Raw genomic sequence first — 24544 nt, forward strand, 5'->3', positions numbered from 1 at the left:
ATCTTTTAATGGGATTTGTTTTTCTTGTCTAATAGAAGGATCAAAAGACCAACTTCATGTCTCATTAATTATTTGAATTGTTCTCTTTCTATTTTATCAATTCCATGGATAGGTAAGGGGATGAACTTGGAGCATGTTTGAGACAGGTGGGATATTTTGCATGCTTGTCAAGGGTTTTAGATTGTTTGCTTGGTTGTTTTTTTTTTTTGTATGTTTGTTTGTTTTTTGTTTTGTTTTTGTTTTTTTTGTATGTTTGTTTGTTTTTTGTTTTTTGTTTTTTATTTTATTTATTTATTTATTTTTTTGAGACAGGGTTTCATCATTAGCCCGAAATGTCCCTAGATATAGTTTTGTAAGCCAGTCTGGCCTCGAACTCACAAGATATCTGCCTGTTTCTGCCCCCGCCCCCAGTGCTCGGATTAAAGGTGTATTCCACCACTGCTTGGTTGTCCATGTTCTTTTTAAATATGGTAGGATGTAGACCGACAGTGAGAGCCACCTGATCCTTGAGAACACATGGCAACTGCTAAGTGTAAAACCTGTTATTGCTGTCCTACTGTTTTGTTGAAAAGGAAGGGAGTCGAGAGGGGTTTAGAAGGGTGGGAACTTCAGCAGCAAAGCCATTAGCTCAGTGGCTAAACTTTTTGCCCATATTTTTTATTGACTGTGTTTGCAGTTATCAGTGTAAAGCAGTAATGTCGCCCTGTGTTATTTAATATTCCCTCTCATAAAGGTGTCCAAGCCTCGGATCCAGAGGTTGCTGCATTGAAGTGACTTGCTGTAATTTCTAAATGTCGCCTGCAATCTTTGTTCTCAAACTAGAGTCGTTTGAGTAGCACACATGTAGTGTGTGATGTTTATTAACTTGCATGTTTTGAGACAGGATCTTGCTCTGTAGTCTAGGGCTGCCCTAGAGCTCACTACATCTTGTAGGTTGGCTGGAGCTCACTGTATTCTCCTGGTTTAAAAAGGCCCAGTGATGTGTGTGTGGTGGTGACAGTGTATGCGTGCCTCACCTGCCTAGGCTGATGCTTTTAAAGAAGCTCTTCAGAGACTGGGGAGGGATGAGCTGTGTCATGACCTCAGAGTAGGTAATGAATTGATCAGCAACAACTAACTAATATCAAGGACATTTACTGCAATTCTTTAAAAAACATAATAATTAGCAGGGTGTGGTGGCGCATGCCTGTAATCCCAGCACTTGGGAGGCAGAGGCAGGCAGATTTCTGAGTTTGAGGCCAGCCTGGTCTACAAAGTGAGTTCCAGGACAGCCAGGACTACACAGAGAAACCCTGTCTCAAAAAACAAAAAAACAAAAAAACAAAAAAAAAATAAAAAATTAAAAAAAAATTAAAAAATAAACCAAACAAAAACAACAACAAAAACATAATAATTTTTTTAGGTACAGTGTGTCTGTGAGCTTGGGAAAGCTGATGTTGGGAGTCATATGTACTCTTCTGTTGTATGTGAACTGGGCACCATGATGACGTAATGATATTTCCCATCTGGGAATTCTGCCTATGCGGATAATTCACTTTCTACTTTCATTGGGGACTGGAAAGAAGATTTTGATATTGTGAAAAAGAGGACTAGGAAGGCAGATGAGTGGAAAGATAGAACCTGATTTCGCATAGCACAACAAATAATTCCTTTGACACGATCCTGAGACTGACCCTAACTCTGACATTTCTTCTTTGTAAAATAAGGAAGCTTTTGATTCAGGGAAACCATGAAGAATAATGGTGGCCATCTTGAACCTAACCCTGAGCCTATCCCTGTGACTTATTCTCAATCTCTAATCTTATCTCCTTAATTTCCTAAGCATCTTAACCATAACAACCCTTGTTCTGATCATAACCATAACCCTCTAATCCCCTAGGGTGTTTCTAAATTATACATTTTAAATTGAGAAACCGTTTCTTACTCTTGATGTTTAGAGATGTTCTGACCCACTTTTGATCTTGACTAGAGATGCTTTTTCAACCTATACATGGAAAGGTCATTTTTGTTTTTTGTTTCTCTTTCTTGTTTCTCTTCCTCTGTCTCCCTCTTGTGGTTCACTTTCTCAGCCTCTCTAACCACATCCCTTACAGCACAATCTTGCAATCCCTCAATCTGCTGCAATTTCTTTCTGATATCAGGAGCTTACTGCCCAATAAAGGCAATAATCACAGAGGCTCGCTGCCCTACAGACATGTGGTCAAAAGGGATGTAACTTCTGTAAGCCTCCATGAGCCTCTCCAGAAAGACTGACGGGGGTTCAGTCAGCGCCTGCATGAGCTCTCTCACCTTAGCCAGATTTGTGGGCCTTTGTGTGGCACCCCTGAGACCCGCCTCTAGAGCCGGACACTAATTGGACAGCTGTTCCCTACCTTGTGCCATGTTATAGTCCCATTGAGGACACATCAAGGGGAATCCTTCATCTATCCCAGCCGGAGTCTGGACAGGACATCCGGCATTGTCCCGGGCATTCTTCTGAGCTTCGAGCAGAATTCTTTCTTTCCCCTCGGTGGTGAACAAGGTTTGTAAAAGTTGTTGTCAGTCATCCCAGGTAGGCTGATGAGAAAACATCAGGGACTCTATTAGACCTGTAAGCCCTGCAGGGTTTTCTGAAAGGGGAGGGGGATTAACTTTCCAGTTATAAAAATCAGAGGAAGAGAAAGGCCAGTACTGTAGAAGTTGTAAACCATCCTGGTCATCTGGATTTGGAGGTGGTCCAACAGCCCTAAGTGGAAGCGCCACACCCAGGGATGCTACAGTGGAGTCGGCCAGTCCTTTGGAGGTGGCTCCCCGTCAACTCCTTGTCCCTGCAGCGGGACCCCTTCCTCTGGCCCCAGGGACTGGAGCTAGAAGGGGGTCCAGCGGAGCTGAGGTTTGGGGTTCTGGTAGTGGGGCTGCAAGGTAAAGTGGGGGTGGGGAGCAGGCCACTCAGGGGGTTCTTCTATTTCAGGGTAGATCTTAGGAACAGGTGCTAGTGGAGTGCTGCACTTGCTCCCCTCCTTAGGCTTCAGTTTCATTTTCTTATCTGCAGCATCTCCTCTGGCAGCCAGGATCCTGGAGCCGGAACAATAAGGTTGGAGGAATGGTTGGGCCCACTGAGGTGGGGATCGCATCAAGTCCTCCCATACCGTGATGTACAGCTGTTGGTCTGGATGTGATCCCGGTCCTTCGTGAAAAACAACGGCCTTCACGGCCCTAATAGTAGGCAAACCAAAAGTTCCTATGGGCGGCCATCCTACCCCAAAATCAGGCCATTCCGAGGAACAAAAGATCTGCCACTGTTTTTTCTTAATTTCTACTGATAAATCCCATCCTCTTGCCCTAATTTCCATCCAATGGTCCTTAGTCAAAGACAAAGGGGTTGTCACTGTCTGCCCCATGACAAAAACAAAAGGTACAAGAACCAAACACAAACAATAAACACTAGCACCTCCAAGCACACTCGTCCGTGTCTGGACTTAAACAGCCAAACGCAACTTCTGACGGGGTGGGATTCTGCTTCCACTCCCTTCTTGGTAGAAGAAGCACTCTGTCCCCTTCGTTCCTGAAAACCACAGTCAGGTCCCCCTGACTGTCCCTCACCCTTGGAGAGTCCTCCAAGGTTGCAGCCTCCGGGACTCTAGGATGTCTCCCTCTGCAGCAGCTGGGTCCTTACAGCCTGCAGCGGCAGCTGCAAACAAACTGTGGAGTGGAATTCTGCTTCCTCTCCTATTTGTTAACAAACTGAAACCAAAACACATACACAGAGGTGCCGCACTCAAACACTCAGGACATTGAAAACAAAAACATTGCCAGCACACACACACACATAAGCATACCTCCAAGGGGGTCTTCAAGGTTCCTGGGTGCCACCTATATCCCCGTACAGGCCACCAAATGTAGGACCTCCTTTGGGGAGTCCCCCACTCCGTTCTTGGGATAGCGTACACCCAAGGAAACATGAGAGACAAACTTGATGGAAACACATGAGGCAGTTTATTATCAGAGCTCTGGGCCGACATGTATCTCACACAGGAGACAGAGGAGTCGACCCTGAGGCTCAAAAGTTAGGGATCATATAGGAAAAGTCAAGGGGTTTTGGCGTGGTCACACATGATTTGCTGATCCAAACATTGACGGGGGATTCTGGCGCACAGAGGGGGCTTTTTGGCATACATACAGCTCGGGCCATCAGCAATGTAGGAGGGCGATTTATTTTGTTAGCAGGAAGGTCACTTCGACGTTAGTAAACTGCATCCAAGAGACAGGAGACAGGAGACTCCAGTCCAGATGGTGTATGACCCATAGGAGTTTTCCCAGGCACGCCCCTTATCTTTTATGGCCGGTCTGTTTGTATAATGACTCAATCACAACCTTGCTTCAAGCTTGTCCAGTGTGCCCCCAGCTCTAAGTCTGCCTGCTGCCTCAACTATGGATTCTGAGAAATCCTAGCTCCCTTCAATGTCTACCATTTATCTGTATTATTTTTCAATTAAAACCTTCACTGTTTCAAGTTCTACTTAATTTTTCACAAATATTTTCTGTAAATGTTTCTACTATCTTTTTCAATTAGTTTAGAAATATTTTATATGTCTAATATTTTATCTGTATTATCTTTTCTGATATCTTAAATTATACTGTATTTCCTGTACATTACTTCAATTGTATTAGAAATATTTTCCATCAAAATCTTCAATTTTATTAAAATTGTTTCTAGGTTCTTGGACAATGTTTTAAGTATATTTTCTATGTTTACTATTTTAGTATTATTATTTTCCAACTAATTCTTCCATTTTAACACATATCTATATATATATTTCTTCAATATTAGTTGAATATTAGTTAAGAGAAACTTTAATTTTAACAGAAAATATTTCTATTTAATTTTTCAATTATTTAGAGATGTTTTTATGCACACAATACTATCTGAATATTTTCCCATGAAAAATCCTTAACACTACTTTTCTATACACTGCTTCAATTTTATCAGAAATATTTTCCATGAAAATCATTAATTTAATAAGAAAATGTCTGTAAGTGCTTGATTTAGTAAAGATGATTTATCTTTTACCATTATTATTTTCCAACATATTCTTCAATTTTAACACTTATTTTTCATTTTTTTCCTAAAATTGAGTTTGCCTACACATTTAGATTTCTTTGTCAACTTTTTATGTGTATTTATTTTCAATGCCAAATCTTAATTTTAAATAAATTTTCTGTATATTTCTTCAATTTTATAAGAAGTATTTTTCCATGAAAGCCATCAATTTGATTAGAATTTTTTACATGGTTTGTCAATCAGTTTTGATGTATTATTTATGTGTACACTTTCATGTATATTATTGTACATCAAATTCTTCAAATTTAACACACATATTTATATATTTCTTCAAATTCAGTGAAAATGTCACATTGGCATCACCGTCAGTCACTCAGAGACTGTTGACCCTGCCCCTTGCTCATCTATCTCAGCCCTGGGCAGGAGCCATGTTGGATTCCCTGACTGACACCCAGCAACCGCTGGCCCCGCCCCCTGACGTTCCTTGAGCCCCGCCCCCGCCCCTTGACCTTGCACCACAGCCCCTGGCGGGCGCCATGTTGGCGCCCCTCTCTGTCACCCAGCAACCGCTGGGCCCATCCCTGACGTCACCACAGCGCCAGCCCTGCATCCAGCCTCCTGGAATGTCGTCATTTCCTGTCTTTAATTTTTATGAATGAAAGTGGGCTGGGAGTTAGAATGTGCGCGTGGGTCCAAGGTCTGGCAGAGGCGGGAAGGAGGTGAGCGCGCGCATTTACAGCTGCTGGGATTGCTGAGCTTCCCGCGCTCTGAACAGCCCGGCCTGGAATTGTGGAACGGGACCGCATTCGCGTGCACATCCGGATGAAGATAGTTCTCCGTGCTGTGGGTGTCTGTGAGCTCTCAAGTTACACTGCGCTATCCTCCTGTCATCTCCACAGAAGCAGTCTGTAAGTTTGGAGAGGCAGGGCAAGACGCAGGCTTCCCGCTCTGTAAAGTTTACAGTGGGGTGGAGTCCAAACCCTCTCTGTGCTCTGGGCAGGGACAGTGGACGGGCAAGGCGCGGGCTTCCCGCTCTGGAAAGTTTGCAGCGGGGCCGAGTGCAAACCCTCTCTGTGCTCCTCCAGGCAGGGACAATGGCCGGGCAAGGAGCAATCTTCCCGCTCTGCTTTGGAAAGTTTGCAGCGCGGTAGAGTGCAAACTCTCTCTGTGCTCCAGGTGTGGACAGTGTACGGGCAAGGCGCAGGCTTCCCGCTTTGGAAAGTTTGCAGCGGGGCAGAGTGCAAACCCTCTCTGTGCTGTGGGCAAAGACAGTGGACTGGCAAGGCGTGGGCTTCCCGCTCTGGAAAGTTTGTAGCGGGGCGGAGTGCAAACCCTCTCTGTGCTCCTCCAGGCAGAGATATTGGCCAGGCAAGGCGCGGGCTTCCGGCTCTGCTCTGGAAAGTTTGCAGCAGGGCAGAGAGCAAACTCTCTCTGTGCTCCAGTGGCTGGGAAAGACACAGGTTTCCTGCTCTGGAAAGTTTGCAGTGGGGCAGAGTGCAAACCCGCTCTGTGCTCCTCCAGGCAGGGAGAGTGTCCTACTAGCACGACCCTCCTGTGGGAATGGAAGCCGAGCCTGGCCTCCATAGATCTCTGGGCTGTGCGCCCAGCCCTGGCTTCTGGCTGTGAGCTGGTGAGACAGGAAGGGAATTCCCAGGCCAAAAAACTGCATCCTGTTCCTTAATGACACAGGCTGGGCTGTGAAACGACAAAGACCTGGTAGAGTTTACAGAGGTCTGGGCTGGCGCTTTCCCAAGGAACATAAATAATCAGGTTGGATCTGGCTGGGGTCAAAGGCTGTGGGATGAGCGGGGCTAGGTCCCTGGCTATAATTTTTTCTTTAGTTTTGTTAGTTAGTTATGTAGTAGTTATTTATAGTGTTTTCCTTTGATGCTTGCTGTTTTGATTACTGTGCAGGAAAGACACTTTTCTACAATCTGTTTGATATTTTGGATGCTTCTTTTACATTAACAGGCACCTCCATTAGTTTAAGAAAGTTTTCATTTATGATTTTATTGGAAATGTTTTCTAGACATTTATTCTGATTGAGCGTTTTCCCTGTGGCTGTGCAGCTTGAATGCTTCTCTGTGTCCTGCTCTGAGCTCTGCTGTTGTGTGCTGTGAGGGGACCTCAGGGAAGCTCTGAAATCAAGACATGGTGAGTACAGGATCACTGCCCACAAAGGGGAGGAACATGTGGTTAAGCAGTGTGTCCTCTATGGGGTTGGATTGGAATGATCAGCCAGATGTGACTTCCTGTGAGGTTTCTAGTGGTTGTTTCTTACTTGATAGGTCAGGCCATGACCTCTTAATAACTTCAGTATCATGGCTGATTGTAATTCTGTCCAAAACATGTGGACCAGTTGCTTTCTTGTAGAAGCATGGGTGGTTTCTGAGACTATGCAGTATCTTTTTGTCTTTTATAATATACAATAAGAAAGCAGGAATAGACCTGGAGAGATGACTCAGAGGTTAAGAGCTGTGGCTGTTCCTAAACAGTTCATGAGTTCAATTCTTAGCAACCACTTGGTGGCTCACAACCATATGTTAGGGGATCTGGTTCCCTCTTCTGGCCTGCAGGAATACATGCAGAAAGAACATTGTGTGTGTAATGAATTAATTCCATAAAAATAACATGGATATGAAGCTAATAGTTGTGATTTCATACATTTCTGGTTTTTATTTTGTTTAGTTTGTTAAATTTTTCTGCTGCAGTTTTTTAATATTTGCTTATCTTATATGTTTAGAGTTTTGATTATTATGTGGCAAAGGGACATTTTTTCAGTTTGTTTAGTATTTTTGATGATTCTCGTACATTATCAGACACCTTCTTTAGTTTAGGAAAATTTTCATTTTTGATTTTATTGGAAATATTTTCCAGACTTTATCCTCCTCCTGCTTCTTCTCCTCTTCCTCCTCTTCCTCCTCCTCCTCCTCCTCCTCCTCCTCCTCCTCCTCCTCCTCCTCCTCCTCCTTCTTCTTCTTCTTCTTCTTCTTCTTCTTCTTCTTCTTCTTCTTCTTCTTCTTCTTCTTCTTCTTCCTTTTCTTCTTCCCCTTCTTCTTCTCCTTCTTCTTCTTCCTCTTCTTCTTCCTTTCTCCAATTGTTTGTAACTTTACTTTCTCATATGTTACAGAACTCTTTGTTGTTTAGTCCCCATAAAGTTTTATAATCCAGATTTATTTTGACCATTGTATCCAATTTTTTTTCTATTCATTTTTTCTTTTTTAAAATATATTCTTTATTTACATTTCAAATTTGGTCCCCTGTCCTGGTTCCCCATCCCCCAAAAATCCATTAAGCCATCTTCCCTCCCCAATCAACCCTAAAGTGCTCCTCTTTTCTGATATTCCTCTACACTATGGCATCAAGTTTTTCCAGGGCCAAGGGCCTGTACTCCCTTTGGTGTCTAACAATACCATCCTCTGCTGCCTATGTGTCTGGAGCCATGAGTATTTCTATGTGTACTCTTTGGTTGATGATTTTGTCCCTGGGAGCTCTGGGAGTACTGGGTGACTCACTGATGTTCCTTCTGTGGCACTGGAAAGCCCTTCAGCTCCGTGGCTCCTTTCTCTAGCTACCCCATTGTGGACAAATGATATCTCGCAGTTATTAACAGGAACTATACAAAATAGTCCGTCCATCTCTTGTGCTTTAAATCTTATTATAAACACCAAGTCTTTTGTGTCTTTTACTTGGAATCCTTATCATTCAATTGTGGTAAAAAAAGATTACAGTATTTACCCCAACAAGGTGGTTTTAATTATTGTTTCTGTCCAATGATTGGGATGAAAAATAAGATGGCCAATGATACTCAGTAGTCCTGGCTCTTTTTTTTTTCTAGAAAATGTCCTTTCAGAAAGCTTTTTAAGATGATAAAAGGATGACCTTGAAGTCCAACTATATAGGATCAGAGTAGAAACATAGAAGTCTCTCTATATAAATACTTCTTTTTTAAGACTGTTAAATGTTAACACCATAAGTTAAGATAGTTTTAACAAATAAATCCACAATTTATTGTCCGAATATTAATTCAGGAGTGGGGAATAAAATATTTTTATTCCCCAATCCTTTTTTTTTTTTAATTTGTTTTTTTCGAGACAGGGTTTCTCTGTATAGCCCTGGCTGTCCTGGAACTCACTCTGTAGACCAGGCTGGCCTCGAACTCAGAAATCCACCTGCCTCTGCCTCCCAGAGTGCTGGGATTACAGGCGTGCGCCACCACCACCCGGCCTTATTTCCCATTTCTAAGTTTCAATGATACCACATTTTAAAATTATCATAGTTTATCAAAGGATAAAAGGTAAAATTATTGTTTTTCCCTAAAGAAAATTGACAAAGCATTTCTTTAAAAAAAGATTTATTTATTTATTCCATGTATGGAGCATAATATCCCTGTCCTCAGACACAGAAGAAGAGGGCATATGATCCTGTGACATATGGTAGTGATTCACCTGTGGTTGCTGGGAATTGAACTCAGAACCTCTCGAAGAGCAGTCAGTGTTCTTAAATGCTGAGCCTTCTCTCCAGCCCTAAAGTACATTCTAGTCATCAAAAACAATTTACTCAGGATATCTTTAGACAAATTCACATGACCTACTTAGTTATTCCCCCTACAAATTATAGAAATATTGGCCGCCCATGTCCTCTCATTTCACAGAGGTTTAATAACATTTAAAAAGGCCTTCTATGATTTTATTAATTCAAGGGAGTTGAAGATATGAAAATGGTTGTTGTTTAATTTAGACAATAAGTCAGAAGCCCAGTGCTGATCTTTCTAACTTAGTATATTTATTGATTTCTAATGAGGCATTTTGGGAAATAAATATTGTTTAAATTATTAAAGTGTTTTTGTCTATATAAATATTTACAGATGTATATTTCATTTTCAAAAGCACTCATGTATCATTCTTACATTGCGTGAAGACAATGCCCAATATGAAGAATAAATCCTGGTCTAGGAAAACAAAAATATTTAAAACTAATTTAGAATCCTAAGGGATAGTGACGATGTTGTGTACTAGCATTGGGATAGGGTTCATAGAGATACCAAGGTGACCATATCAGGTACTTAAAAGTAGACATTACAATTTAAATATATATCCTCATGTTACCCATTACAAATAAAGATTTAGAGACATAATGTCATTTCATATTTATTTTACCTGTGGGGATTTATTGATTAAATATACATTTGTCTATTCATATTAATGTTTAAGTTTTATTTATTCTGAATAAAAATAACTTAGTCTAAGTTAACCAGTTTACTTTACTTGTAATCTATTTGGTATTAAGAAAAAGATGTGAAGAATAAACCATGATCCCATGTGGATATTCTATACATAAGTAATAAAAGACAAATTTCATTAAGCCATGAATTTATGTTTTTGCTTGTCCAAGATTTTTTTCCATTATTTTCATTGATTATTTTGTGAAAACTTCACAAAAAATCTTTAGTAAGCATATTTTTAATTTGGACAGAAAGTAAACCATACATATCTAGAGCAGAAGAGTACTGAAGGCCATTTTATCACTGAGTGGAATTAGCTGCATAAATAACTGACACTGAGACCCAACACAGAGTAGCACAGATATTCTTTGCTGGCAGCAGTCGGTCTTGCCCTTGGCAACTTGTCCCTTGATTATCTGTTTGATTTTGTGAATATCAGAGTCATCAGTTCCTTTTTCAGTATGCTAGTTTGGAAGTGGTATGGATAAACTTTTAGGTTCTTTAGAGAAACCATTGAGTGAATAAGGTAGAAGCTATCAGAGTAAGAACAGAACAAAACATTAAGATATAAAATGAATAGCTTATAGTTGTGGTATTTTGTGCAATTGGGTTTCTATTGACTCAGTGAGACCAGAAAGAGTAATGATGGAGACCATTTTGTCTTGTACCATTTGGTTATATTTACTAAAGATGTGGTGAAGACAAATGGCCCATGCAATACTTATGATATTACCAAAGAGGGGCACCAAGTCCCATGATTTTGTCCATCTTATGAGGATCCCCAGATGAAACTTAGAAAAACTAAAGGAGTAGTGGTTTTCTGTTGTCTGTGAACAGGACATCATAATAATGCAAAGATATTTCCCATCTGGGAATTCTAGGTTCGTGGATAACTCACATTCCACTTTCACTGGGACAGGAAAGATTTTGATATTATAAAAAATGAGGACTAGGAAGGCAGATGAGCAAAAAGATAGAAACTGAGTTGACATACAACAACAAACAAATACTTTGACCTGATCCTGACACTGACCACAACCCTAACATTTCTTCATTGTGTAACAGGGATACGATTGACTCAGTGGGACCATCAAGAATAATGATGGCCATCTTAGCCTTAAGCATGAGCCTAGCCCTGGGACTTTTACTAAATCTACAATCCTATCTTAACCCCTTAATTTCCTAAGCATCCTAACCCTAACAACCCTTGTCCTGATCCTAACCATAACCCCCTAATCCCCTAACCCTAACTCTCACCCTGCTTACTCTGGGGGATGTTTCTTAATTATACCTTTTGAAGTGAGAAACCCTTTCTTAATCTTGATCTTTTGTGATGTTCTTATCCACTTTTGATCTAGGCTATATGTGCTTTTTGCAACCTACCTATAGAATTGCCATGACAAAGCAGTTCTTTTGTTTTGGTACTTGTACTTTTTTTATTTTATAAAGCAAAGGTGATTTGTTTGTTTGTTTTTTAAACTGGCATTAGGAAGTACTTATATCTTAAATATACTGGCATACACTGAAGATCAGTTGTAATATTCTGCAACATGAAATCCACCAGTCCTTGATTTTTCTAACTCCCCTTGACTTACATCCTTTATAAGGACATTCTGTTAACTACCCTTTCTCTATACATAGAAAGATTCGTTTTTATCTATGATTTGAGATAGGCTTATCTAGAAAATCTGTACTAATACAACTGTATTTTGTTTTTTAATATGCCACTGTTGAAAATGTGCTGACTAGTAATAGTGCTCAAGAGTGTTTTCATTATGTTTCCCTTATGTTTCTGGCTTTTCTTATGGGGTTGTTTGAGAAGGGAGCTTCAGTTTCCCTGAGCCCAGGATTTAGACAAAACAAAACAAAACAAAACAAACAAACAAAAAACCCACTTGGTTTGTTTTTGTTATTTTTTTTCTTTCTTTTTTTTTTGGAGACAAATGTTTCTCTGTATAGCAGAGGCTGACCTGGACCTCACTCTGTAGACCAGGCTGGGGTTACATTGGGTCATCAATTCCTGGGTCAGATTGATACATCCAATGAACCTTCAGTAATGGTCTAGGCAAACTTTTCATCATTATTATGGAAAGAAGACAAGTGCTTTGAGGAAAGCTCAGGCACAGGTACTGGTAAATGCAGGGTCCTGGCATCAGAGCGGGAGAAGCAGGAAGCTGACAAGCCTAAGCTGGAATGTTGTTCCTCCCTCAGGGCTGTGTGGGGTGTGATGCCTCTTGATATCTTATTTCAAATATTAATGGAATGCAAACCACTCCTGAGATCTTGAGTAGGTGTGGTCCTGGATAGGAAGCACTCTTTAACCTGAGGAGGGCTAAGACACACTGGCCAATCAAAGGACACCAGGCAGACCTGCCAGGCAGAAAAAGAGGTGAGATACTCAGGGTGCCTTTTGGTGTGTTCCCTGTGGCTATGCAATTTGAATGATTATCTGTGTCCTGCTCTGAGTTTTGCTGTTGTTTGCTGTGAGGAGGACCTCAGGGAAACGCTGAAATCAAGACATGGTGAGCACAAGATATCTGCCCACAATGGAGAGGAGCATGTGGCTGAGCTGTATGCACTGGGGTGGTAGGTCTTCTATGGGGTTGGATCAGAAACATCAGCCAGATGTGACCACCTGTGAGGTTTGTAGTGGTGCTTCTAACCTGCTAGTTCAGGCAATGACCTCTTAATAACTTCAGTATCACGGATGATTGTAATTCTGTCCAAAATATCTAGACCAGTTGCTTTCTTTTAGAAGCTTGGGTGTGTTCTGTGACTATGCAGCGCCTGTGTCCAAAGCTTTTTGTCTTTTACAATATACATTAAGAAGGCAAGATTAGGCCTGCAATGATAGCTCAGAGGTTCAGACTTCTGATTGTTCTTACACAGGCCATGGGTTCAATTCTTAGCAACCACATGGTCTCATGACCATATGTAATGGGATATGGTGCCCTCTTCTGGACTGCAGTAATACATGCAGGGATAATATAATATAAGTAATGAATTTATTCCTTAAAAAAAAGAACCCAGATATGAATCTAATAGTTCTAATTTCAAACATTACTAGTTTTTGTTTTGATTGGTTTGTTAAGTTTTTTTCAGCTGTAATGTTTTGTTGTTGTTTTTTTTTAACTAATATGTTTAGTGTTTTGATTATAATGTGGCAAATATCTCTTTCCCAATATGTTTGGTATTTTTGATGCTTCTTTTACATTAATAGACACCTTCCTTTAATCAATGAAAGCGTTCATTTGTGGTTTTCTTGGAAACATTTTCTTTATGCTGATCTTCTTCTTCTTCTTGTTCTTGTTCTTGTTCTTGTTCTTGTTCTTGTTCTTGTTCTTCTTCTTCTTCTTCTTCTTCTTCTTCTTCTTCTTCTTCTTCTTCTTCTTCTTCTTCTTCTTCTTCTTCTTCTCCTCCTCCTCCTCCTCCTCCTCTTCCTCCTCCTCCTCCTCCTCATCCTCCTCATCCTCCTCCTCCCCCTCTTCTTCCTGCACTTCTTCCTCCTCCTCCTCCTCCTCCTCCCCCTCTTCTTCCTCCTCTTCCTCCTCTTTCTCTAACATATATTGAGAAAGTAAAACACACAAGAGCTCTGATACAAAAGAGGTTGTTTGTGGGAAAGGAGAGGAGTGAGAGCCTGAGGATGGTGACTTATTTTCCTGGCTGGTATTATATATCTTTCTATGCTGGTCCTAGGTATTTGCAATTTTGGTGATTATTGGTTTACGTACTAGCTTCTCAGTTTGTATTGTTCTTGTGGGAATGTTATTCCTGTGTTACAATTTTCTTTGTAGATTTTTAGAGTGTTGGCTGAGTGCTGGCTCTTTTCCTGACCTGTTTGTTATGTTCAAGAGAAATTGCTGGTTGATGTTGGAAGCTAGGAGAGGAGGTGGGCAGGGTAAGAAAATCCTAGCAATCCATAAGGAAACATAATCAGGAGAGAGGTGAAGTTGATAGCATTTCAACCTTTCAGAGCTACAGTCATCTGAAGGATGGCTGGTGGCTCATTCTCTGAGAGTTTCCTAGTGCCCAGGTTAGTTGACACTGAGGGACTCCTTATGGGTTTCTTTTTCTTTGAAGGCCCTCATTTCTTTCCCCAACTCTTTCAAAGATCCCTTGTGTTCTGTGCAATGTTAGGCTGTGGGCTCTGCATCTGTTTCAGTCAGGTGCTGGATGGAGACTCTCAGAGAACAATTATGCTAAGTTACTCTCTGGAAGTACAACAAAGGATATCCTCAGTATAGTCAGGGATTGGTGATTGCCCATGGGATGGTTATCAATTTGAGCAGGGTATAGTTTCGTGAGTCCCTCATTCTCTACTTCATATTTTTGCCTACATTTCTTGTAGACAAGATAAATTTTCGTTGGAAAGGATTTTGGTTTGGTTGGCGTAATTAACTTTCCACTGGGAGTTCTGCCTGTCTTTAGGGTGTGGCCCTCTTCAGTGTCCAAATCTCACTGCTATGTATTTCAGCTATGATCACCCCCCATAGACCGCCTGTTGCCCTCCGTTTCATGGTCTGTAGCAGATCCTAAAGGTTCCTAAACTCTTAGATCCCTGACAGCTGGAGATTTCAATTCACTTTCCTTGTCCTATGGCCCTTCCTTTTCTATCAGCACAGCTGTTCCTTACCTCCCCTTCCCCTTTCTTAACTACTGGCCCTTCCAGTTCTCTCTCTCTTTCATCTGCCTCCTTTGACTGTTTTATTTCCACTTCAGAGTGTGATTCAACCATGCTCATTTTAGCCATTTTTCTTTTTAAAAATATATTTATTTTTTTATATGTAACAACCCTGTATCTGCTTTCAGACACACCAGAGAAGGGCATCAGATCTCATTACTGGTGGTTGTGAGCCACCATGTCGGTGCTGGGATATGAACTCAGGACTTTCACAAGAGCAATCAGTGCTTTTGCCAACTGAGCCATCTATCTAGCCCCTGAGCATTCCTTATTGTGTAGCTTCTTCCGGACTAAGAAATGTCATGCAGACATCCTGTACTTTATGGTTATTCATTTGTAAGTGAGTACATACATGCATGTCCCGTTGGGTCTGGGATAGTTCACTTAGGATGATAATATCTAGTTGTATCCATTTGCCTGCAAGATTCATAATGTTTTTGTTTTTACTAGCTGAATAGAATTCCATTTTGTAAATGAACCACATAATCTGTATCCAAATTTTGGTTGAGGGACATCTTGATTTTTTTCACTTTCTAGCAGTTATAAGTGGACCAGGTAGGCAGAGTCCATCACCTTAGAAGCCAAACTTAAGAGGATTTTACATATGGTATGGCTTCTGAAAACTGATAGATGATAAATTCGAGATCCCAGATTCTTCCAGTATGGTTTCAATTTGGCCCGAATCCAGATATCTTTTGGCAGAGTCAGAGCCATAGGGAAGACTCAATGAGAGTTCATTACACTGAAATTATGAGGATGATTCTTGAGTTGCATTTTGCAACCACAGCTTGCTGAGGTAACTAAAGCATTGGTAAATCTACCATGAAGAGATGTATACAAGGAAAGTATGTACCCAAACTGTTACAGAGGTGACCTTCAAGATTTTGCCTTGTGTGTCAGAGGAGACTTCAGATGTTTGAACAGTGTAGGAGTTCCTGCAGACTGTTAGGATCCCTGAAGAAAGACTCAATGCATTTTCATCACCGGATGAATATTTGCCCATAGTGTCAAGGGTCAGGATGCAGTTGATTGAAACAAAAAGCTTCTAGATAGGATGAAGTCTTTGGCTGCTTGTCTGTCCTGTCTGGCTTTCTTTGTGAAGCTTGTGGAAGATCTTCTGGTAGGAGCCATTCCAGATACCTTCCAGGATAGTGTTTATAGAATGAAAATTTTATTTTTTCTCCCTTTTTTTGCTTTTCCAATAATTTGTATATTCATTGTCACCCTTATCACTATCCCCATTATATGTCCCTTGCTATGGCAGAGTCCCTCCCCCAGTCTCCTCTGTGTTTCTTTGAAAGGTTGTGGGGCCCCCAGGTGTCCCGAAAATTGGTGCATCAATTCTCTTGTGAGTTAAGTGCATCCTCTCTCACTGAGGCCAGGCATGGCATCCCAGTTAAGGAAACAGATTCAAAAGATATCCACCCCCTCACACACACACACACACACACACACACACACAGCTATAGGGAAATCCAGTGCTACAGTTGTTATTAGACGACCTTCTGAGACTCTGCGCTACACATCTGCTATATATGTGCCAGGGGACTTAGTCCGTCCTGTGTATGCTATTTGGTTGGTGGCTTAGACTCTGAGTGTCCCCCAGGGGTGCTTGTTACTTGATTCTCTTGGTCTTCCTGTGGAGTTCCTATCCTCCTCAGGGATTTCAATCATTCCACAAACTCTTCCACAAGAGTCCCCAAGGTCCATGCAAGGTTTGACTCTGGATCTTTGCAGCTTTTTCAGTCAGCTGGGGGGTAGATCCTCTCAATAGACAATTACTCAAGGCTTTGGTGTGGGAGCAAAACAGAGTGTCATTAATAATGTCATGGATTGGCGCTTACCCAGTGGATGGTACTCTCAAGTGGGGCAAATTTTCTTTGGCCATTCCCTCAGTCTCTGTTCCAGATTTTACCCCGCATTTCTTTTAGAGGGAAAACATTGTGTCCTTGGTGTGTTCTGCGTTGTGGTTGAAACTGACCCTTCAACGTTCTTTTCTTGCTCCCATATATTCACTATAATCTCTTTCTTTAAATCATATAAAATACAATAGATATATTTGCTAATCAGTGCTAATCTATTTCACAAGTCTAGTTGTTTTATATTTTTATATTTATTTTCTTCTTTGTTTTTTGTTCCAAAACAAATTTCGCTGTGTAGGTTTGTCTGTCCATAAAGTAGTAGAGAAACCACATGTCTTGTATTTGTAATATAAGCATATTTTTTGTGCAGTTTTTCTTTATTTTTTTGTTTTGTTTTGTTTTGTTTTGTTTTTTTTTTTTTTTTTTTTTTTGGATTTGGTTTTTTCGAGACAGGGTTTCTCTGTGTAGCCCTGGCTGTCCTGGAACTCACTTTGTAGACCAAGCTGGCCTTGTACTCAGAAATCTGCCTGTCTCTGCCTCCCAGAGTGCTGGGATTACAGGTGTGCACCACTACCGCCCGGCTCCGTGTTTTTTCATCCATATCTTTAGTATTGAAATTTGACCAAATGTTATAGATTAAACTTCATATTTCTACCAGATGAATACAGATGTTCTGTGAATTTATAATTCTTTGTAGGAACTTTCATAAAGAACTTTGAGTTCAGTATCATTTTTTCCCATGGTTGTTTTTTGTATGGATTGAGGGTCTTAAAATATACATTTTAGTCTCCTAGAACACATTACAAAGGCCATGCCAGTGTCTAGGTAAATGACATACACCTGCCTGTGCCTCTGTGATTAAAGACATGAGAAAATACACCCAGCTTGCCCATCATGTTTGTAGTTAGTAATTGTTCACACAATTTTCCAGATGTGTGCTCGGTATTGTGGATCTGTTTCCCCTGCATGTCCCTCTCAATTCGCATTTCTCTGGCAAAGCTGTATCCTATTCAAAGTGTTCAAAAGTGACAGAAGTGTATCTTATAATTAAAGCTCCTTCTAAAATGACACAGTGATTATAAATTCTGAGTCAGAAAATAAGCAGAGCAATCACAAGAATTATGTGAGTATATATTTGAGAAAGCATATATTTGTTTTCCGGTGTTGTTAGTATCATACTTTGCGTTGTACATTTGTATGGGATATTTAGGATGCAGTGACTTTTGATGATGTGCATGTGAAATTCACGGAGGAAGAGTGGAATTTGCTGGATCCTTCCCAGAAGAGTCTGTACAAAAATGTGATGTTTGAAACCTACCTGAACCTCAAAGCTATAGGTAAGACTGTTTTTTTTTTTTTCTGAAGGAAACAAATGTTTCTTGGTTATTGATGATCTTCTATTATTTTAATTGTATGAAAATTGAGCTGAATAATTCAGTTTCACTGAATTTTCACTGTAACTTTCACAGTAAAGTTAAAATTCACAGTATCTTTAATTTTGCCTATTTTCCAACAATATATCATTCATTTTCTTGAACTGTGTTTTAGGCTATAATTTGGAAGATCATCATCTTGAAGAACATTTTCAAAGTTGTAGAAAACATGAAAGGTAATTTTCATGTGCAAGCTTATACAAATTTGTCTCTGAGGAAATTGTAATATCTTATGGAATCTCCAGTTAAAAGCAAGACTATAAAATAACAGTCCTTTAAGTGTAGCTATGATTATAATATTATTACAAAACCATGTACCTCAAGATCCAATATCTGGCTTGTGTATCCATTTGATAAATAGCTCCATTAGAGCTATGCTGTGGAACTGACATTCTGTATAGCCTCAAAGTATTTAGAAATTGCATAATGAATAATGATAAATCTATATCCAAAGCATTCTAATAAGCAATTAGTCCATAGAGAGTTTGGTGATACTCATATTCTTGAAGTAATATGGTTAAGTTTGCTGAGAGAGCATTTTATGAGTATCAAGAATGTTGTTGTGGAGAAACATTAGACTATATTGAAAATGGTATGAGAAGCAAAAATTCAAACAGTGTGAATGTAATGCATAAACCTTTCATTTATCATTCTTTTTTATTAGGTATATTGTGTGTCACAATGGATAAAATTAATGTGAGCATAGGGATATTGAAAGAGGAAACATAAATTTTTTTGTTCTAAAACAGGAAGATACATAGTATTCTGATTTTGATAGAAATTAGGAATGTGAAAGATATTTGCAATTAGTTGGTTTTCTATTTTTACAGGGAATATCCCAAAACTCATAGTTTAGAAAACCTTTATGGGTATTAAGAATTTGAAAATTCTTATGTGTGTCCTGGTTAATAGTCAAAAGTGTTGTAATTCACACGAGAGGAGAAAATATGAATACAATCAGTGTTATGAAGATCAGAGTTGTTCTTTCTTCAGATAGCTAAAATACATCATATATAAAGAGAGTGTTATAAATATGAGCCATGTAATAACTATCACAGGGGTCTTGAACTATTCATGATGAGGGAGTACACCATGAACATATAAATTGCTAAAACCTTAAGATCTGCTGCTTCTTTACCATTAGGCAAATTGTAAACATAATTCATATTGATTAAATGATTGATCAGAGTAATGAATGTGGTAAAGATTTCACATGTGCTAATTATCGTTGCAGGCATATAAGAAGATATACTGGAGTGAAACTCTATGAGTGTAATATATGTGGTAAAGCCTTTACAAGATCCAGTCATCTCAAATATCATAAAACAAAACATACTGGAGAGAAACCTTATGAATGTAATCAATGTGGTAAAGCTTTTACAAGATGCAGTAATCTCCAAATTCATAAAAGAACACATACTGGAGAGAAACCTTATGAATGTAATCAATGTGATAAAGTCTTTGCAGCTCACAGTTATCTACAAAAACATAAAAGATCACATACAGGAGAGAAACCTTATAAATGTAATCAATGTGGTAAAGCCTTTGCATGTCACAGTGATCTCCAAATTCATAAAAGAACACATACTGGAGAGAAACCTTATGAATGTAATCAGTGTGGTAAAGCCTTTGCACAGTGCAGTCATCTCCAAAGACATAAAAGAACACATACTGGAGAAAAACCTTATGAATGTAATCAATGTGGTAAAGCCTTTGCAGCTCACAGTTATCTACAAATTCATAAAAGAACACATACTGGAGAGAAACCTTATGAATGTAATCAATGTGGTAAAGCATTTGCACAGCGTAGTCATCTCCAATATCATAAAAGAACACATACTGGAGAGAAACCTTATGAGTGCAATCAATGTGGTAAAGCTTTTGCCTATCACAGTAATCTCAAAAATCATAAAAGAACATACAATGGACAGAAATCTTGTTAATGTAATCAGTATAGTAAATGTGGTAAAGTGTTTTCATCAGGGATAAGTCTCCAAATTCTGTTTGCTGGAGAAAATCGTAATGAATATGATCATGAATTGAGTGGGAATTAGGAGGGTATCATAGTAGGATATGATAGACATGGGTGCTTGGGATTATTTCCACTCTGGAGTTGGTTTTTTTTTTTTTTGATGCTTATGCAAAGAAGTTTCCTGCCCTTGTCTGAAGAGTTTCCTTGAGGTTAAAGGTAAAACTGTTTACATTAATTGTATTGACAAACTAAGTGATGAAACTCACCGCATAGAATTTGGCCTGAAAGGTTTTAACAAGCATAAAAACTAAGAAAAGAAAAAAAGAAAGGTTCAAAATACAAGGCATCATTAGGAAGTTGAATGCAGTTTAATCTTGTGATCAAGGATATTCAATGGCATTAAAGGAATGGTTCTACTAGGACAAGATTACATTCAGCTAAACATATGGATTTGCAGTTGTATGAAAGTGAACTGTATCATGTTAGGAATTATTATTACCTAGATACTGTTTTGAATTAAACACATGAAGATACAATTATGTGTCAAATTTCCAAGGGATAGATTTGGATTCTGGGTTCTGAATTTAAAATATAAAAAGAAAGGCTTAGTTCCAGGCATGGTGTTACATGCTTTTTAACCCACCATTCACGAGACAGAGTCATGCAGATCTTTTAGATCAAGGTAGATCTCTAAGCAAGTTCCAGGAAAGCAAAGATTAGGCAGTGATATATTTGAAATATTGAAAGCTGCCATGTTCCAGCCCCAGTAAGCACCAGAACTCTGAGAATATTATCATGAAGTGGTGTTGAATATGGTCAGAGAATTTTACATTACCTCATGAGATGATCAATTCTTGGTTTTTCTTACACTTTAATCCCATTTTGTTGAACCATCACTGTTTCTAGAATGAAGCCTTCCTCACTGTTAATGGTGGACAATCTTTTGATGTGTTTCATATTTTATTTTATTTGTGTTACCTTTTAAGTAGTTTTGAATCTGTGGTTTTAGGGATAATTGGTCTGTAATTCTCTTTACTTGCTCAGTCTTTTCAGACTGGATATATGAGTAATCATGGGTTCAGAAAATAAATTGACTAATATTTATTTTGTTTCTATATTGTTGAATACACTGAATTCTTGTTAAATCCTCTTATAAAGTCTGGTAGGACTCTACCATAAAACTCATAGATATGGGCTCACATTGGGGACATATTTTTATTGAATTCTGTTTTCCTTCATGTTTATGTCAGTTTAAGTTGTTTGTCTCTAGTTTAGTTTTGGGATGTGGAATCTATTGAGGAAGTTAGCTATTTCTTTTAGAATTTCCAAGTTGGTGGAATGCACCCTTTTTAAACTATGTCTTTATGACTCTCTGTATTTCTTCATTACCTGTTATTTAATCCCCCATTTCATTTTAGATTTCATTAATTTGTATATTCTTTATCTTTTAATAGGGGTTTGTTTATCTTGTCTAATAAAAGGTTCAAAACACCAACTCCATGTTTCATTAATTCTTTGAATTGTTCTCTTCCTGTTTTATCAATTTCATCCCCCAACTTGAAACTTTCTTGATGTCTTCTCCTCGTTTTCTTTGCTCCCTCACTTCTTTTTGTTGTAGCCTTTAAAACATGCTGTTAAATTGCCAGCATGGGAGTTCTCCAATTTTTTCATCTAGGCATTTTGTGCTGTGAACTTTCCTTTAGCTCCACTTTCATTTTCTTTGTGTTCCATGAGATTGTGCATGTTGCACATTCATTTCCAATGAACTCTAGAAAGTCTCTGATTTCTTCCTTTATTTCTGTGTAGTCCCATTTTCTCTCAAACATTAGTTTGTAGTCAGTTAGCTGTCCTCCCTCATCTCTTACAACACTGAGACATCAATAGGTTTTTGGCCCAGATCATATATTTTGTCTCATCAGAGAGTGTGGGGACTCCTGGGTCTGGTGCAATCAAGGACATGAGGAACCCAATTTCTAGGGGCCACCCACTGGGCTCTCTGGGGTGCAATTTAGTCCTTCCCCATCAAATCGGTCCTCTCCTTACAAATGGCCCCCATGGATATGAGAGGTAACAATAACACACCAGCCATGTGTGTCTTGTCTTTTCTCAGCTCTAATGACATTTCAGAGCTGCCAGTTCAGCTTTCAGGGCTGACATTCCTGCCAGGTGTGGTCCTCTACATGTGTTCTCGGTATTTGACACCACCGCTGCCCCAGCGTACCTCTGTCCATCCTGAATGAGGCAGTTGCCATTGGTGAACCCCGTTACCCCTACATCTATTTGAGCAGTCATGCAGAGGCCCATCCAGCAAGGTCAGAGTCCAGCAGCAGGGCAGCTGAGTAGATACTCTGGGGAGATTCAAGAAGGGTCGCTGGTAATGAGTCCTTCTGGTATCATTTTTACCCAGAAGCCATTGTGACTGAGGTGTAAATAGAGCGGTTGTTAGCTTGTGCCAATTGGTTACACATTGGCCATTGTCTAATGCCAGGACCTCTGGTCTGAGTATGCAGTCCACAGGTCTACAAAGGTCACCTGAAGTTGGCAGAGTAAGGCTTTTTTTCTTTACAGAGGCTTAAATAGCCTCAATTTTAAGGCATCTAAGAGGGCCTCCATTTTTGTTTTCTTCTGTAGCCACTGGGAAGTCATTTATAAACTGATGAAGAGACTCTATCTGTAGGTTTTAGTAAGACATAATGTTGAACTTTATCAACAAAAGCTGGTGGGGTTCCATTTTACTTTTAGGGTAACCCTGGTCTTGTGGTGCGGGCACTTTTGATTCTCAGGTCCCCCTTATCTCCTTTTTAGGCATCACTTATGGTCTTCTGATTTGGCCTTGGCTGCCAACAGGATCTTTCCCAGGTCTCCAGTCTGTTGCTTCTGTCCTCCCATCTGCGTCTCCTCTGCAGTCTGTCCTCCATTAAACACTCTCTTTGTCTCTCTCCTTAAATCTCTTAGACAACTCTTTCCTAACAACTCCACCCTCTGGGGCTTTGTCTTCATAGCTGGTGTTCCCTGACTGACAAAAGCTCAAGCCACTGCTGCCTTTGCTTCTGGTGATTCAGGGTCCATGGGTGTGTATTGTCAAACATGTCTCCATGACCCTGCCTCAAAAAGCTGTAGGGTTTTTATTTTCCCTCTTCCTCATATTATTCACTCTGGCCAAATTTGTGAGCCATCTCTTAGCCACCTTGAGACCTGACAGCAGAGATGGATGGTGGACAAAAGGCCTCCTCTTACCTTCAGTGGTGTTGGAAATCCAGTCTGTGTGAGTTAGGGTAAAGCAAGCATATTGGGGGGACCTTCAGGGGGGGGGCAGGAACCAGCTCCGTGGCCTCTTCTGTGTTGAAGAGAACCGGGAAAATATGGTAAATGTAGACTGTCTCATATTGATATATCCATCAAGTCAAACTGACTTCATCAAGTCACCTCATCAAAGTCACTAGGCAAGGTTACCCCTTAAACTCACATTTTCAATGTCATCTTGTTCTGAGAAACACAAATGAATCACACAAAAACACAAATAAAACCTTCCCTGTCTATCACAGATACAAGAAAGAACCAGAAAGTGGCATTCATGAGAAAGACCTCTCCCCAAACACAATCCATTTTTTCTCTATCAGGCAGACATGAGAAATAACCAGGAATTGGGGCACACCCATAAGAAAAGAATGAGATTGGTGGGTGTCTCTCTACTGCCCTGAGCCCAGGATAAATGAATGAATTTGCATGAATCATTTAATTTGAATACATTTGCATATATTAGTAGCTTTTACTAAATGTATGTGGTGTGTGTGAGCATGTGTGTGAGGCTGGAGTATGACTGTGAGCAAGGGGCAAGAAGTGAATTGATGATTGATCAATAACCAACAATCGACCAATTGATAATCAATACCCAGTCAAAGATCATTGATCAATAACCAATAATCAATCGATTGATAATTAATACCTAATTGATGATCAGCCGATATTCACGTACTTCAGACTGAGTCTCAGGATTCCCCCCAGGTCCTGCCATAGCCACAGCTCCCAGATATGTCTTTACTCACTGACACCTGCCACAGACACAAAATCAAGGCCTCGTTCCCAGAAGGATGTGACACTGTGTAGAATCAGGGAACAGATAAAGGCACAACCAGAGACAAAATTCAACCACAACCATAAAAATACTCAGCTTGTAATAACACAACCAACCAGCAAGTGGCGCTCACAGAAAAAGAATGTGACAGCACTGAGCCCTGATGGAAAGGATACAGCCCGCAGTAACAAGGACCAACCAGCAGGTGGAGCTCACGCACACATTAATTCTTACAGAATGTGTATATATTTGCATA

General features: G+C 39.8%; 1 protein-coding gene across 1 annotated transcript in view; it reads left to right on the top strand.

Annotated features, from left to right (window-relative positions):
* LOC127673199 (uncharacterized) overlaps nucleotides 1-24544 on the top strand; it is a gene marked incomplete at its 5' end in the record, with an annotated part of 81863 nt that overhangs the window by 41744 nt on the left and 15575 nt on the right. Inside the window, 2 exon segments of the mRNA XM_052168807.1 lie at nucleotides 12205-12210; nucleotides 19532-20134. Coding sequence (XP_052024767.1) covers nucleotides 12205-12210; nucleotides 19532-20134 — 609 coding nt within the window.

The sequence above is a fragment of the Apodemus sylvaticus genome, chromosome 22 (genome assembly GCF_947179515.1).
Source record: "Apodemus sylvaticus chromosome 22, mApoSyl1.1, whole genome shotgun sequence".
Classification (NCBI taxonomy): domain Eukaryota; kingdom Metazoa; phylum Chordata; class Mammalia; order Rodentia; family Muridae; genus Apodemus; species Apodemus sylvaticus.